Genomic DNA, 15,041 nt, shown 5'->3' on the forward strand with positions numbered 1-15,041 from the left:
AAAAAGATATAGGAGACCTTTTTATTTATTAGTGTCTAATTAAAATGTCTTAGATTACTCTAAATTATATTTTAACATTATTATTATTAGACCAATCTATTATGAAATTAAAGTAATGATGTATTTTAGAAGACTTGTTATTTGAATATGAAGACTGTGCTTTTGGGTGATTTAAAAGATAGGATTTGAAAAACACAATCTGGCAACCCGGTATTGTACCGCTTTGATTGGTGCCAGGAAAGGCGGGAGATTGCAGCATGGCCTACGCTGCATGCTGATGAGTCTATTGAGATCACCAATAACAAGAACAAAACTATTACTTTTACTACAATTACTACTAATTATGAGGATGATAACAATAAAACTACTAGTACCACTACTGATTATTATTATTATACCACCAACAGCACCACAAACAATAATAATACTCTATTACAATTTTGCATGTTTCCTCATCTTTCTTCAGTGCTTTGCTCAATTGCCAGAAATATTCAATTAGGTTGTTTGGCCAAGATAAACTGTTAATATAATTGAATCATCAGTGGGTGAAATAGTGTGTGAATGATGTCCTGCTACCGACTGGCATCTCATTATTTTCTTACTTAGGTTCAAGTTAAAATTCAAGTTCAGGTTTATTTCTATAGTGCTTTTTTACAATGGACATTTTCTCAAAGCAGCTTTACAGAACTTAAGAATTAAAGTGAATTATGTGTATGTATCCCTGATGAGCAACCTGGAGCGAATGTGGCAATGAAAAACTCCCTAGAGAAATGAGGAAGAAACCTTGAGAGGAACCAGACTCAAAAGGAGGAACCATCCTCATTTCTGTGATATCAAGGGTGTGATTATACAATTTAAAACAATACAAAACACTGGCGAGTGAGAACTACCATTAGTACCATGAGTGTGTTTGATTATGAATAATTTTTAATGTACAGTCTAATACAGTCAGTTGACATTGTGAAACCAGGAGCTATTGAACAACTGATAAAATAGCTCAACATTTCATATTATCATAGATCCAACACCACCTTCCCCATGCCTGAGTCTTTAAAAATTGGAAGTGGTCCAATGACAAACTGTACATGTATGGGATCCAAATGGCGCTGGTACATGTCTAGATGGTTCGGGATGTTTGCGGGGTGGGCATCTACTACTTTGAAGGTTCATAATCTTCATGAGGTGGGACACGACTGGAGCTTGCGCAACCTCAGGATGCTTCAGGATGGGTAAAGAAAGAGAAGCAGTGGAGAGAAATTAGTGTAGCTGCTGTTCATAATATTAACAAGCATAAGTTGATAATGTGCATTTGATCAGATGTACTGGAACACAAAGCTATGATATGTGTTATGTGTTATGTGTAGGACTCTCTAAAAATATATATATTTTTTTAGGTTCTTTTAATTTGCGCCTAATCTGGGAGGGTGGGTCTGAGCCACGAACACTGTCAGGAAGACTATTCAAAAGTTTAGGAGCTAAATATGGGAATGTTCTACCACCTTTAGTGGACTTTGCTATTCTACAAGAAGTCTAAAGTTTTGAGATCCCCTTGTGATTCAAAACTTAACATGTAGCCAGTGTAGGGATGATGAGATTGGGGTTATATGGTGATATTTTCTCGATCTTGTGAGAACTCTGGCTGCTGCATTATGGACAAACTGTAGCTTGTTTATTAATTATGCAGGACAACCACCTAGTAATGCATTGCAATAGTCCAGTCTGGAGGTCATGAATGCACGGACAAGCTACTCTGCATCAGATATAGACAGCATGTTTCTTAGCTTAGTAATATTTGTAAGGTGGAAGAAGTCTGTTTTTGTAATGTAGGTGATATGATTTTCAAAAGACAAGTTGCTGTCTAAAATAACTTTTAGGTCTTTTACTGTTGAACTAGTAGTTACAGTACATTCTTCTGAATGTAAGTTAAATAGCTAGAGCTTCTGTCTACTGGTTTTTGGGCAGATGAGCTAAATATCTGTCTTATTAGAATTTATCAATAGAAAATAATACGTTATCCAATCTTTTCTTTCCTTAACATACTCAGTTAACATGGTCAATTGAAATGTTTTGTCTGGTTTTGATTAGATATATTTAGTTGGGTATTATCAGCATAACAGTTTAAGCTGATCCAATATCTTCTAATAATATTTCCCAAGGGAAGCATGTATATTGTAAAAAGCAGGGGTCCTAGAACTGAACCTTGTGGCACCCCACATTTAACATGGATTAAACTGGATTGTCCTCCATTTAAATCTTCAAAATGGTAACAATTGCTCAGGTAGATTTTAAACCAACTTAATGCCTGTCACTGAATCCTGATGTAATTCTGAAAGCGATCCAGGAGAAAGTAATCATCTATAGTGTTAAATGCAGCATTAAGATCTATCAAATCTAACAGAGTGATGTAGCCTTGGTCTAAAGATAAAAACAGGTATGTTGTGATTTTAACTAGAGCAGTTTTTGTGCTATGATGGGGCCTGAAACCCGACTGAATCTCTTCAAAGATATTGTTTTCTTGTAAGAAGGAACATAACTGGGCAGACACAATCTTATCTAAAATCTTTGACATAAACAGAAGGTCTAAAATAGGTCTGTAATTTGATAGTTTATTTGGATCCAAATTAGGTTTCTCAATGAGGGGCTTAATAACTGCCAACTTGAGGGGTTTAGGGATGTGACATAAAGATAACGAGGAGTTAATAATATTCAGAAGAGGCTCACCAGCTGTATGTAATACTTCTTTCAGTAGTTTACTTGGAATGGGATCTAACAGACATGCTGTTAGTTTGGCTTTGGTGATAATATCGTACAGCTCTTCCTGTCCTATACTTGTAAAGCATTGCAATTGTAATTGTGAAGCTTTAGGTGGGATTGGATCACGAGATTCACTCAGAGGTTGAAGTTGGGTCTCCACAATTGTGTTTCTAATACTTTACATTTTTTCAGTGAAGACATTCATAATGTCCTCACTACTAAACTTGATTTGGAAAACCTTTTTCAGATATGATATGCAGTTAATTTTAGCCACTGGATTAAAAAGGAACCTGTGATTGTTTTTGTTGTTTTCTATGAGTTTGCTCAGGTTTTCAGCTCTAGTAGTGTTTAGCAGTCAAGTCTAGTCAAGTTTATTTCTGTTGTGCTTTTCACAACAGACATTGTCTCAAAGCAGCTTTACAGAATTTAACAGATAAGGTTGCATCTCCTACATAGAATATAGTCCACCTGTGTGCACCTTCCTCCACTCTTATATGTCACCCTATGCTCCTCCTTCTTTTTAAAATAAGTGTTCACCACTGCCATTTCCATCCTTTTAGCAAAATCTACCACCATCTGCCCTTCCAAATTCCTCTCCTTAAAACCATACCTACCATCACCTCCTCATCACCTCTGGTTCCTTCACCTACATGCCCATTAAAGTCTGCTCCAATCACCAATCTTTCATTCCTAGGTACACCTTCTACAACTTCATCTCACTCACTCCAGAATTTTTTCTTCTCCTCCATCTCACAACCCACTTGTGGAGCATAAGCACTGATGACATTTATCATCACCCCTTCAACTTCCAGCTTCACGTTCATCACCCTATTAGAAACTCTCTTCACCTCCACTACACTCTTACTGTACTCTTCCTTCAGAAGAGATCTGGATCATGAAAAGTAGCTTAATAACAGGACTCTCTCCGTTAGCAGTAGTAATTTCTCCTTCTTCTTTCCATACTATTAACATTGAAGTTCCCTCTTGCTCTATTCTTGCCCCTATTTTTGTATACTTTATTGGTCGTATACTACAGAAGTATATCTCTTATCAGTGTCTACACCTTCCTGCAGCTGATACTTGGTTTACCACAGCTAAAGATCTGGTAAGTGTCATTATTCATGCTCTCAATTGTTGCTGTATAAACTACTGCACTTCTATTATTTCTAGTTCAAAATGCAGCTGCTAGGCTTCCAAATGGACGGAAAGCATGAGTCCAGGCTTTCCTCTTTTGACTGCCAGGTAAATGCAGAATGAAAACCTAGGTTTTGTTGTTTGTTTTTAAGCTACTATACACCTCCAATCCCTTTTCTCCCATTTTTACCTCCAGAACCTTAAGATCATTTAATAAGCAGAAAACTGTTCCATGCTCACAGATGAAACTCAAAGGTGACTTTTCCTTTTCTGTTGCAGCTGATGGTGGAATATTTTACTGTTTGTTATAAGGTTATCTGCCACCAAAGACATTTTTCAATTCCTTTTTGAAAATATTTTTATGCCCCAAGACATTTACATTCCTGTAATGTCTCTTTTATTTGTCTGTTATTTCATCTATTTGGTTTCCTAATTGGGTTGTTTTTATTTTTTTTTTGTCTGTCAGTGTTATACTAATTTGATTTTATTGTGCAGCATTGTGTCTATCTATCTTTAAGAAAAAATAATACAATTTCTTTCACAATCTTAGAAACTCCCTAAACCATGATCTACAATTTAGTTAAAATATATTATTGTAAAATAACAAATATATAAATAAGATATTTACAACAATGATTATCATCATCATCATCATCATCATCATCATCATCATCATCATTATCATCATCAATCCATTCATTCTACAATTCAAGACGAAATGTACAGATGGCGCTATAGTCTTAAAAGTGTAAAAATGAATATGCCTTTATAGCTCTAACCACTAGATGGTGGTGTTTTCTATCGGCATTGATTTATTATTGAGATTCTTTCTCATATTCTTGTTTTCAAGCTCTACTTCACTCATCAACCAATGATAAACTATATCCTGAGCTGGACCAAGTATGATCAAGGTTAAATCTATTAATCCTGGAGTTCCCCGGACAAAGGAGAATTGTGTTATTAGGAGGAGGAGGTTAGGAAATAGAAAAAAATTTAATATACAGGACTCTAACTAAAAGCTTGAATTTTAGAGTGCAGCTGTTGTACAGCGGTTTGTTAAACCTGATGTCATTTCCTGCTGACAGTAATTGGCCTTTATCCCAGCACTGTGGACTCCCATGGGACTGCATTGCATTCCCACCCAGGAATCGACTGACAGTAGACTGAGCCACACTTCTTTCCAACTGTGAATTTATTCTTTAAAATGATTTTTTGTTAAACACATGTTCACAAAACAAGAATTGCAAAATGGCCCCTGAAGGGTTCTTCAGACAGTTATGGGTTCTTTTCATCCCTGAATCATTTGGCACATTATTGATGCCTCTCATCCTGGCGAGGCTTCGATCCTGAGCTCGGGTTACTGTCTCTGCAGAGTTTCTTATGTTCTTCACTGTCCATGTGGTTTTCTTCTAGGTTCTTCGTTTTCCTAAAATTGTCTTTCTGCCAGAAAGTGCTGGTAGATGGATAGAATACTCAAATTTGTTCCTAAGTCTAAATGAGTGTCTGAGTACAGGAAAGTGTGTGTGTGTGTGTGTGTGTGTGTGTGTGTGTTCAGTACACTGTGTTGACTGGCTATTTTTCAAGGTCCTATTCCTGCCTTGAACCTGTTCCCGATAAAGGCTTTAGATTCACCATAACCCTGACCAGGATAAAGGGGTTCTGAAGATTAATGTGTGAATAATTTGGCTTTTCCTAATGTCAGAAAAATTAACACAAAATTACATAATACAAATACATACATAATACTATTTCTTCTACTCTTACTACCACTATTCTCTAACTACTGCTAATGCTACTAATTCTGCTTCTCCTCCAACTCCTCCTCCTCCTACTAAATATGATGTCACATCTCTGTCATGTCTGTTTGTCTACAGTATGTTCGGCGACTGCAAAGGGAACCTTTTCGCACCCTATTAGTACTACTACTCACCTTAAACTTTCATTAAGGTTCTATTAGTTCTTCAGTTTGATCCTCTAGGCGGAAGCCTATAATGGTTCTTCGTAGAACACATGAACACGAGTTGTCCCATTTACAAAAGGTGGCCCCTATGCTTTCTACCACAAATTATACTACTTATGAGTATTCAAAGTAGAGAAATGTTTCACAGTCCAAAGTTCAAATAGTAGGAAAATAAAAATAGAAATTTCAAAAAAACACTTTACCAGAAAAACATCTTCCAAATACTTCTGAGTCATTACAAAGCTTCAGGCAAAAATATGTCTGCCTCAGCGGAGTGAAGTGCTTTGTCAAAGGTTTTAACATTACAAACCGCGGCTGCGGAAAAACAGCACTGCGTGATGACCTTGTGCCTAGGCTAGGTGTGGATGAACACCAGGCTGCATGTTTTCCATGAACGAAACTCCTTCTGAGTCAAAATTCACACAATAAGTGTTAGGTTCTATGAAGCATAGCATTTCTTATAAAAAAGCCATTATCTTTTACCTCACATTACCCTCTTACCTCATATCAATACCAGGCCTGTGTGCTATAACAAGCTGATTCACCCCTGTAACTAGCAGGCAGTGGTGTGTAAATAGGCAGAGCCGATGGTTCTAGGCAAATGTTTTTTCATGTCCTAGCGAGCCTGGCCTCATCCTTGTCGGTGCATGTTCAGTGTAATTTCATTTCCAGTGAAGCTATCGTTCAAGTAAGGACACCTCACATCTCTTGTCTCCCAGGTCACAATAACAAAAACACCTTTTTAGATGATTCCCCACAATACAAATAAGCACCCATGATTTTAGATTAAAGACACCTCACACACACATCTACCGGGTATAAACACACCTTTCCATAAAACTTTTATTTTCCATACTACAAAGTGGCTATGACGTTAGATTATGAAAGATCAATTCTGGCATGAAAAGTTGTATACGACAAGAGAAAATGAGACTCGAATATGCATTTGTATTTTTTTATCTAATTTATTTTATATAAAAAGTATTGAACAAAAAAACGTTTATGTACCAATATTAGTGTTTAGGACTGTACCGATTTTTACACAGGTAGCTTGCTACTAGACACACAATGCTATTGCACACGAGACATTTCATACATATACACATATTCGACATAAATACAATACATACATCATCATAAATGCATAATACAAAACTTTTTGCACAGGGATTTACACAGAATGGAAGTGACATGCTTGCACAGTCTTCACATAAAAAAGCATAACAACAAGCAAAAAAAAAAAAAAAAGGAACGAAAAAACTTAAATGATTTTGGAAAAGCTGCCAAAGTGCTTTCTCTGATGCTCAATAGACAAAAAGACAGCAAGACATTCTAGGATCAAATCTTATGTTTTTGCTTGTGTGAGTGGTATGAAAGAATATTAATGAAAGATGAGATCAATCCTGAACAACAGGAAGTACCATTGGAAACACTGAACTTCCTGCCATTGCAGGAAGTGTGGTTTTAAGCAGAATAATTAGCCTCTGACCCTTGACATAAGAGTGCAGCCTCCGCCCCTCATCCGCCTGAAGTGTGTGCGCTTAAAGGCCATGACACAAATCAACCAAAAATAATGGTGTAACCTGTTATTTTTATCTCAACGTCATAAGTTTTCATCTCTGCAACCCAATGTGTGTCATCAGAGATTTAAAATGTGGTGATTGTTTCAAGAATTCACAGTGACCCATGCCTCTTTATTGTCTCTGACAGCTCAATACTAAAAAAAAAACACCAACAACAACAACAAACAATCAGTGTTCGGTAATACTGTCACACAGAGAAGCATTTCGCTCCAAACACTTCATGCATACATTCAGTTTTAGGAGAGAACAAAAACAGAAAGCAAACGCTGATGCAGGGACGCTACAACGTTGTCAAGACAAGTCCGGGGGATTACTGCAGGCTTGGTGAAATGCGTCAGTGCCATTTCACTTAAAGAAATTTACTTTCTGTTTGTGTCCTCCTTTAAGGAAACACTTATCATTAAAAAAACACATACATACATACATACATACACATTCAAACATACACACACATGGACAAACGTAAGCAAAGGCCAGAGAGGCTGGGAGAAAAGGGTTAATGATGAAAATGTACATGAATATGCCATAGATCAGTTTTACACAGGTTATGCCATGCAATATAATGAAGTGTAGTACATTGTTTTTATTGTAGTTAATTAAAGGGAATATAATGGAATACATGTGTTCAACATTTCTTTGCACCCATGGCTCATGAGGAGTGCAGTGCGGAGTGTAACTACTCCATAACTCCTTTTGCTTTGTAAATCAAATCCGCTGAGTCACTCCAAGACTCACCTTTCCAGGTTCATGCAACGTTGCCTTTGTTAGTTTGACTGACTCACAAGTCAATCACAAATACATACAATCACAGATATGCATGAAAGTGCATTATCTTAGACTTAAACAAAACTTTTGGTCACTGCCAAACGGCCAAATAGGACATGGTGAGTCAAAACGGTATCAAAACAAGTAAAAATTATTCAGTGGAGATCATAAATCTTTGACATACACACAAAAAAATAATAACAATACAGTAATGTGTCCATACCACAATAGCAATACTTGCTTTTAGCTCGTAAGAGTCCATAGAAAGTGATTAGAAAAATTCACACAGGTCTGATTGCTTTGTGAAAAGTCACATGCTAAACCTCTACACCAAATGCGTCAACTTCTTTTCAGATCCAAACCCACTCAGAGACCTTTGAAGATGCGGCATGGGCGCTCTCTCCGAGTTTAAACGCAAGTTGTACAGTCCTGCATGATGGGAGTCTGATGTTCATGTTTACTGGTGCAGTGGTCCATTGAGCTTGAGCTCTTGAGCTGCATCAAGCAGCGTTCCGCCGGCCGACCGCTCTGAAGGAGCCCCCAGCAGCATAATACGCGCAGGAACTCCCGCCTCATGTCCTTACTGCGCAGCGTGTAGATCAACGGGTTCAGAGCCGAGTTCAAGGTGGCAATCCCAAAGAAGATTTCAGCTTGGCTGAGGATGGGGCAGGAGGACATACCGCACGAAGTATCAAGGAGCAGGATGCTGAAGGCAGGCAGCCAGCACATGATAAACACGCCCAGGACAATAGTGACAGTCTTAAGCAGGGCGTAGGAAGCTGAGTTAGTAGTTTCCTGGTGGCTGGAACGAACAATCAAGTAAATACGGACATACAGGATGACAATGGAGAGCAGAATAAGGCTGAAGATGGTCACCACAAAGCAGATGTAGTACCTAGAGTTGAGAGGCAGAACGGCCGAACACGCTTTTAGATCATTTATGCAGTTCCAGCCTAAAATGGGAAGTCCTCCAAGAAGGATTGAAGTGACCCAGCATGCTCCGATAAGCAAGAACATGCGGCAGGTCTTATTGGAGCCGTAAACTTTGACTTTAGTTATAGCAATGTAACGCTCTATAGCAATGGCGAGCAAACTGAACACCGATGCAGACAATGCAATAAAAACAGTCCCTTCTCTTATGAACCACTGCAAAGGCATTAGATGAAAAGTCTTTGTGCCCGACAGGAATATATTAGCGATGTAAGCTGAGCCAGCAAGCAGATCCGAGAATGCTAGATTGCCAATGAAGAAGAACATGGCCGAGTGAAACTTTTTGTTTCGGAAAACAGCAATGAGCACCATGAGGTTCTCCAAAATTATGATGCTGCAGATGATGATAAACAGAATGTTGAGTGCACTGGGCCCTTCTGTGCCCTGTCGTTTCCTTATGTCCTCCTGGCTCATGTTCTTGACACAGAAATAGTGCATCCGGATGAGGTTTGAATTGAAGTACTGTTCGTACTTGCTCTTCGCCTTGTCCCCATTGCATGCTATTTGATCCATAGTCTTTGTTAACATTCAACCAGTGATCTGTTTGGAATTTTGTGTCCAGGAGAGTGCACCGAGCCTGGAATCACGTCTCAGTGGCCCAGGAGGTCCCTCTGGGTTGCCTGCAGAATAACACAAAAGAGCATAGACGGGTCAATAAACAAACAAGAGCAAATTAAACAATATTTACACAACTGTGTTGACTGAGAGCAGATCATACAGTAGTCATTTCTTCATTTCATTAACAAAGGCAAAGTCTAATCATTGACATAATAAAGTTCAATTTAAAAAATATTTTATTTAATATTTATGGAAGGAGTCTCCACTTTCAGTGCTAACTTTGCAAGTTTCGAGGACAAAGGGTATTGAGTTTTCTAATTTCTCTTTATCTGTTATTTGTCATATTAACTTTAAACAAGAAGAAATTATTGGCTGGTGATTGTAATTAATAACATAACCGATAAAAAAATACAGTGTTTTACATTTTTCAATTTTGACTGTTAAAGGGATTAGAAAATTGTTTCTAAAAACCAAAAAACAATTGCTACACTTAAAGATAATTAAAACACTTAAAAAAACTTGCTGTTATAGCAAATAAATCAACTTTAGGAATGTAAAAGTAACCACATTTCCTAACAGGTTACACACCACGCTACACCACACCGCAGCATAACAAGCTGTTGTTGATTATTTTCCCTGAACTGGATGTGCTATGGTGTTTTAGTTCCTTTCTAAATCAAGCAATTTTTGGAAGGTTTCCAAACAAACTATAGGCTTTAAATGTTTTCACATTCCATCCCACTTGAAGCTATAACTGTAAGAGTCTAACAGACATGATATTAAGCAAGTATGATGGATTTTCAGTACATTTCTTGCAGACTTGTGTGGATTACACATGTTGAAGAAACAAAAATAGCTTCAGTGGAGCTCTGGAATTTCCCCTTTGAGAAAACATTCACCATGCCAAAACCCATGCTATACACACACACGCACACACAGTGGAGTGAACCAAGTTACTTGCCACAGATTATTCTTCACACCTACCCACATGCTGTAGGTACAGAAGAAAAATCAAAGACTTGCGCATGTGGTACAAAATCTCGGAACAATGCGTGAAGTGTGAAAAAGGTGACAAAGTTTAAAAAACCCAGACAGCAAAATTTGTGTTTCATTTCAATCAGCACTCTGATAGATTACACACTTTCCTCAGGTCAAAAATCCCCGTTATCTGGAAATGAGTACAGAATCAGAAAGGTGACAGACAGACCCAAGACACCTTACAAAAATGAAACTTTTTTCCATCTACAGACGTAATTTGTCCATTCTGAATTCCTCCCTCATCGTTTGCTGACACGTTATGCATCTCGCTTCTTTGTCACTTAAGCGCTAATTTTTCACAATGGAGAAACAAAGAAAACAATGTAAATCTGCTTAAACAACTAATGTTTACTATTAACAGTGTCATGGTCAGGTAGTTTTACACACCCTTAGCTCTTAACTCTTTAGTCAGCTTAATGCCCTTCCTAACGCAACCCTCCCCAATTTATCCGGGCTTGGGACCGGCACTAAGAGTGGCTGGGGATGGTTCCCTGACCGGGAATCGAACCCGGGTCGCAGCGGTGGGAGCGCTGCATCTTAACCACTAGACCACCAGGGGACCTAGCTAAACCCTGCTGTTATCTAGTATTTATTGGTCTGCAATCTAATCTAGCCTGTATCCATTATTTGAGTAAACACTGTTCGTGAAACCATGTGATCAGCTTCCTCCCTATGTTAGCCAATGGATTTGAATAACAAAGTCAGTCATTTGAATTTTACTTGTCTAGATGGCGAAAAAGTAACGGATCTTCAACTGGTCGTTATGAACATATAGCTTTGGCGGGCAAGATAATTTTTTTCCCCATGAGGACAGAAATAACGAAATAGGTCAGAATTACAAAACTACTGGGTTTCCAACATCCCAGTAATAATATCTAATTCAATTTATAATAAGGACTGTATTTTCAGACAAAAATGGTAAAAAAACGACACTTTATAAAAACTCTGGAAAATCAATTGGAAGTGTCAAATAGACTGTATAGATCTAAAATGTACAGTCAAAAGGTTTGAAACCTGACCATAAGATTCCTGTGTGGTATTTGAACACCCCATTTAGTCCCCACTTGCTGTTTCAATAACCTCCACTCTTTTGGGAAGATTTTACAGTGTTTGAGGAGATTTGTGCTCAATCGGCCACAAGGGTGTTAATAATCATCCTCGTTCCAAGAGCTCTATAGCAGGACACTCAAGATCTTTGACATACCACTACAACATTCGAAGATATCCTACAAGAATATTATAGTAATATAATACAACATTACAAAACACTTGAACAGTATTAAAAAATGGCTGATATTAATAGAACTGATTTTAAAAAGAAATGTTTGCAGTCATTTTAGATATATTATTCATGTTAAACAGCCTGTTTATTTTTTTTTTTTTATATATCCTTCTATTTATAAGACACACTTTATAATTTGAGTTAAAGTAGTTTTTCTGTAAATTACCCTCAATAGTTCCTTTCATTCAGACAAATAAAAAAACTGTCTCTTGTCTTGTTTTCAGGTCAGCATGTCCTGAATATCGGTTTCAATTTCAGCCAGAAAATTTAAATACAGTGCTTTACTTTATAATAAATGAAAAGCACACATTGTAAATCTGTAACTCACATCTTGAGTATTCCTTTACATATGTTCTTTATAAATGGTAGAGGTTGTTGGGAGGATTCAAGGTTAGAGTAAGAAGTAAGGTTTCCTGTACATCAAACAATAAACTTTGGATCTTAAAACTTAAATTGACTTTGTTATTTTTTGGTCAGCATTTCTCATTTGACTCATTCATTGACTCTATTCAACTGTCTGGTCGTTACAAAAAATGTTGAACGATATGACGATTTAAAATGAAACATGGCTATTTTTAACTCTCGTCTCTCTTCTTTTTACTTGTTAGTGAGAGTGCACTTTTCCCAAAGTAAATTGATTTACATTAAATCAGTTATTCATTCATTTTCTCCCGCTTATCCGTAATTCGTGTCGCGGGGGCAGCAGTCTAAGCAGGCAGCAGTCTAAGCAGGCCCCCGCCTGCTGCCCAATCCTCACAGCACCGTCCCTTACGGTCCCTCCTGCAGGTGGTGAGCCCATGGGAAGGCGGCCCCACGTCACTCTGACATCACGGACCTTGATATTTCCCTCGTAAGGGACCCCCGGAGCATAGAGGGTTAAGGGCCTTGCTCAAGGGCCCAAGAGTGGCAGCTTGGCAATACCGGGGCTTGAACCCCAGACCTCCCGATCGGCAACCCAGCGCCTTAACCGCTGGAGCCACCACCCACCCTTAAATCAGTTATTGACAGGCATAATCATTTATCAACAACATAATCCATAGCAATGTATAATTAATGTGAAATTGCAAATTAATAAAAAGGTCTGTCTGTTACACAGAATTGCTTTAGATGACATGATACAGTTCTACACATTTTCATTAAGCACAATGACATGCAATTGGAATTTCTTTTAATATTCTGACATTTATAAGTAAGCAATAAAACACATATGGGCTGCTGTTATAGGACAATATTCAACATTAGAGAGGTTACTATTACCAAAAACATTACATCTTGAAATGTTTTATTTCTATTAATTCACAAATATTTAACAGGGTAAAAAAAATGAATGAATGAATGAATAAATGAACAAATGAATTAAAAAAATATATTGTAGTTTTCAAAATTTTTTTGTTGCTATTGGAGAAAGTTAAGACTCACATTCTAGCAGCTAAATGCATTCTCTCACCATTTTCGTTTCTTTACTTTTCTAAAGTTAATAAGGGTAAAGATGCCTGTTACAAAGAAACCAGAAAGTCTTTTAACACTTTCTTTTGATGGAAAAACAAAGTTTTCACTAAAGCTTTTAAGATCAGACACATTTCTAAACATGTTTATGTGGCACATATGTATACATGTCTGACATATATGAAACTTGTTTGTAACCTTTAATATCCCTTTTTGTGCAAAAACTACTGTCAAAGCTGCTGTGATAAAAATGCATAAATATTTTCTATATTCGTAAACACTTAACACTGCAACATACACATAACACCTTTTCAGTATAGATCGATACTCATGAATGCTCAGCAGCTCTTTACTGAGTAGAGCAATGCTGCAGAGATGACTATCAAGCGGAATGGCATCTTTACACAAAGACAGGAATCTGAGACATCTGCACTACACACACACACATACACTCACAGAGCTCACAAACACACATTGCATACCAACACGAAAGCTAACTTGTCAATAACACAGACACACACGTACTCACGCACACACACACACACACACACACACACACACACACACACACACACACACACACACATGCACGCAAACTTAAGCAAACCATGACACATGGGTCTAGCTTTAACAAACAGACAAAAAAACGTGCAGCTGCGCTCGGGTCTGTCACCCGTCTGCATTATAGCCATTTCCTCAAGATCAAACAATGAACAATGAGACTACATCTGCACCTTGCCAAGCATGATGAAAACACATTCCTAAATAAATCTCTATCCCATCAGTTAATTAGATTAACTACAGAGTAGTGATGCAAAATAAAAAATTTAAAGCATGCCCTTTTAACATTAGCAGACTTTAATGCTTAAATAAAGGCCATGAAGTAAATGCAAAGTAAGTATATATATATATATATATATATATATATATATATATATATATATATATATATATATATATATATATATATATATATATATATGTATACATACACACACACACACACACACACACACACACACACACACACACACACACACACATATATATATATATATATACAGTGAGGAAAATAAGTATTTGAACACCCTGCTATTTTGCAAGTTCTCCCACTTAGAAATCATGGAGGGGTCTGAAATTGTCATCGTAGGTGCATGTTCACTGTGAGAGACATAATCTAAAAAAAAAAATCCAGAAATCACAATATATGATTTTTAAACTATTTATTTGTATGATACAGCTGCAAATAAGTATTTGAACACCTGTCGATCAGCTAGAATTCTGACCCTCAAAGACCTGTTAGTCTGCCTTTAAAATGTCCACCTTCACTACATTTATTATCCTAAATTAGATGCACCTGTTTGAGGTCGTTGGCTGCATAAAGACACCTGTCCACCCCATACAATCGGTAAGAATCCAACTACTAACATGGCCAAGACCAAAGAGCTGTCCAAAGACACTAGAGACAAAATTGTACACCTCCACAAGGCTGGAAAGGGATACAGGTAAATTGCCAAGCAGCTTGGTGAAA

At 37.4% G+C, this 15,041-nt stretch overlaps 1 protein-coding gene across 1 annotated transcript in view; it reads right to left on the reverse strand.

The window, feature by feature from the left end:
- Positions 1-6,660: 6,660 nt before the first annotated feature.
- The window catches only part of s1pr2 (sphingosine-1-phosphate receptor 2), a 31,384-nt gene continuing 23,003 nt past the window's right edge, over positions 6,661-15,041 (reverse strand). Inside the window, exon 2 of the mRNA XM_083524577.1 lies at positions 6,661-9,806. Coding sequence (XP_083380703.1) covers positions 8,605-9,714 — 1,110 coding nt within the window. The 5' untranslated portion in view covers positions 9,715-9,806 and the 3' untranslated portion in view covers positions 6,661-8,604. The remainder of the gene's footprint in view (positions 9,807-15,041) is intronic.

This window comes from Silurus aristotelis (genome assembly GCF_946808225.1).
Source record: "Silurus aristotelis genome assembly, chromosome: 21".
NCBI classification, from domain to species: Eukaryota; Metazoa; Chordata; class Actinopteri; order Siluriformes; family Siluridae; genus Silurus; species Silurus aristotelis.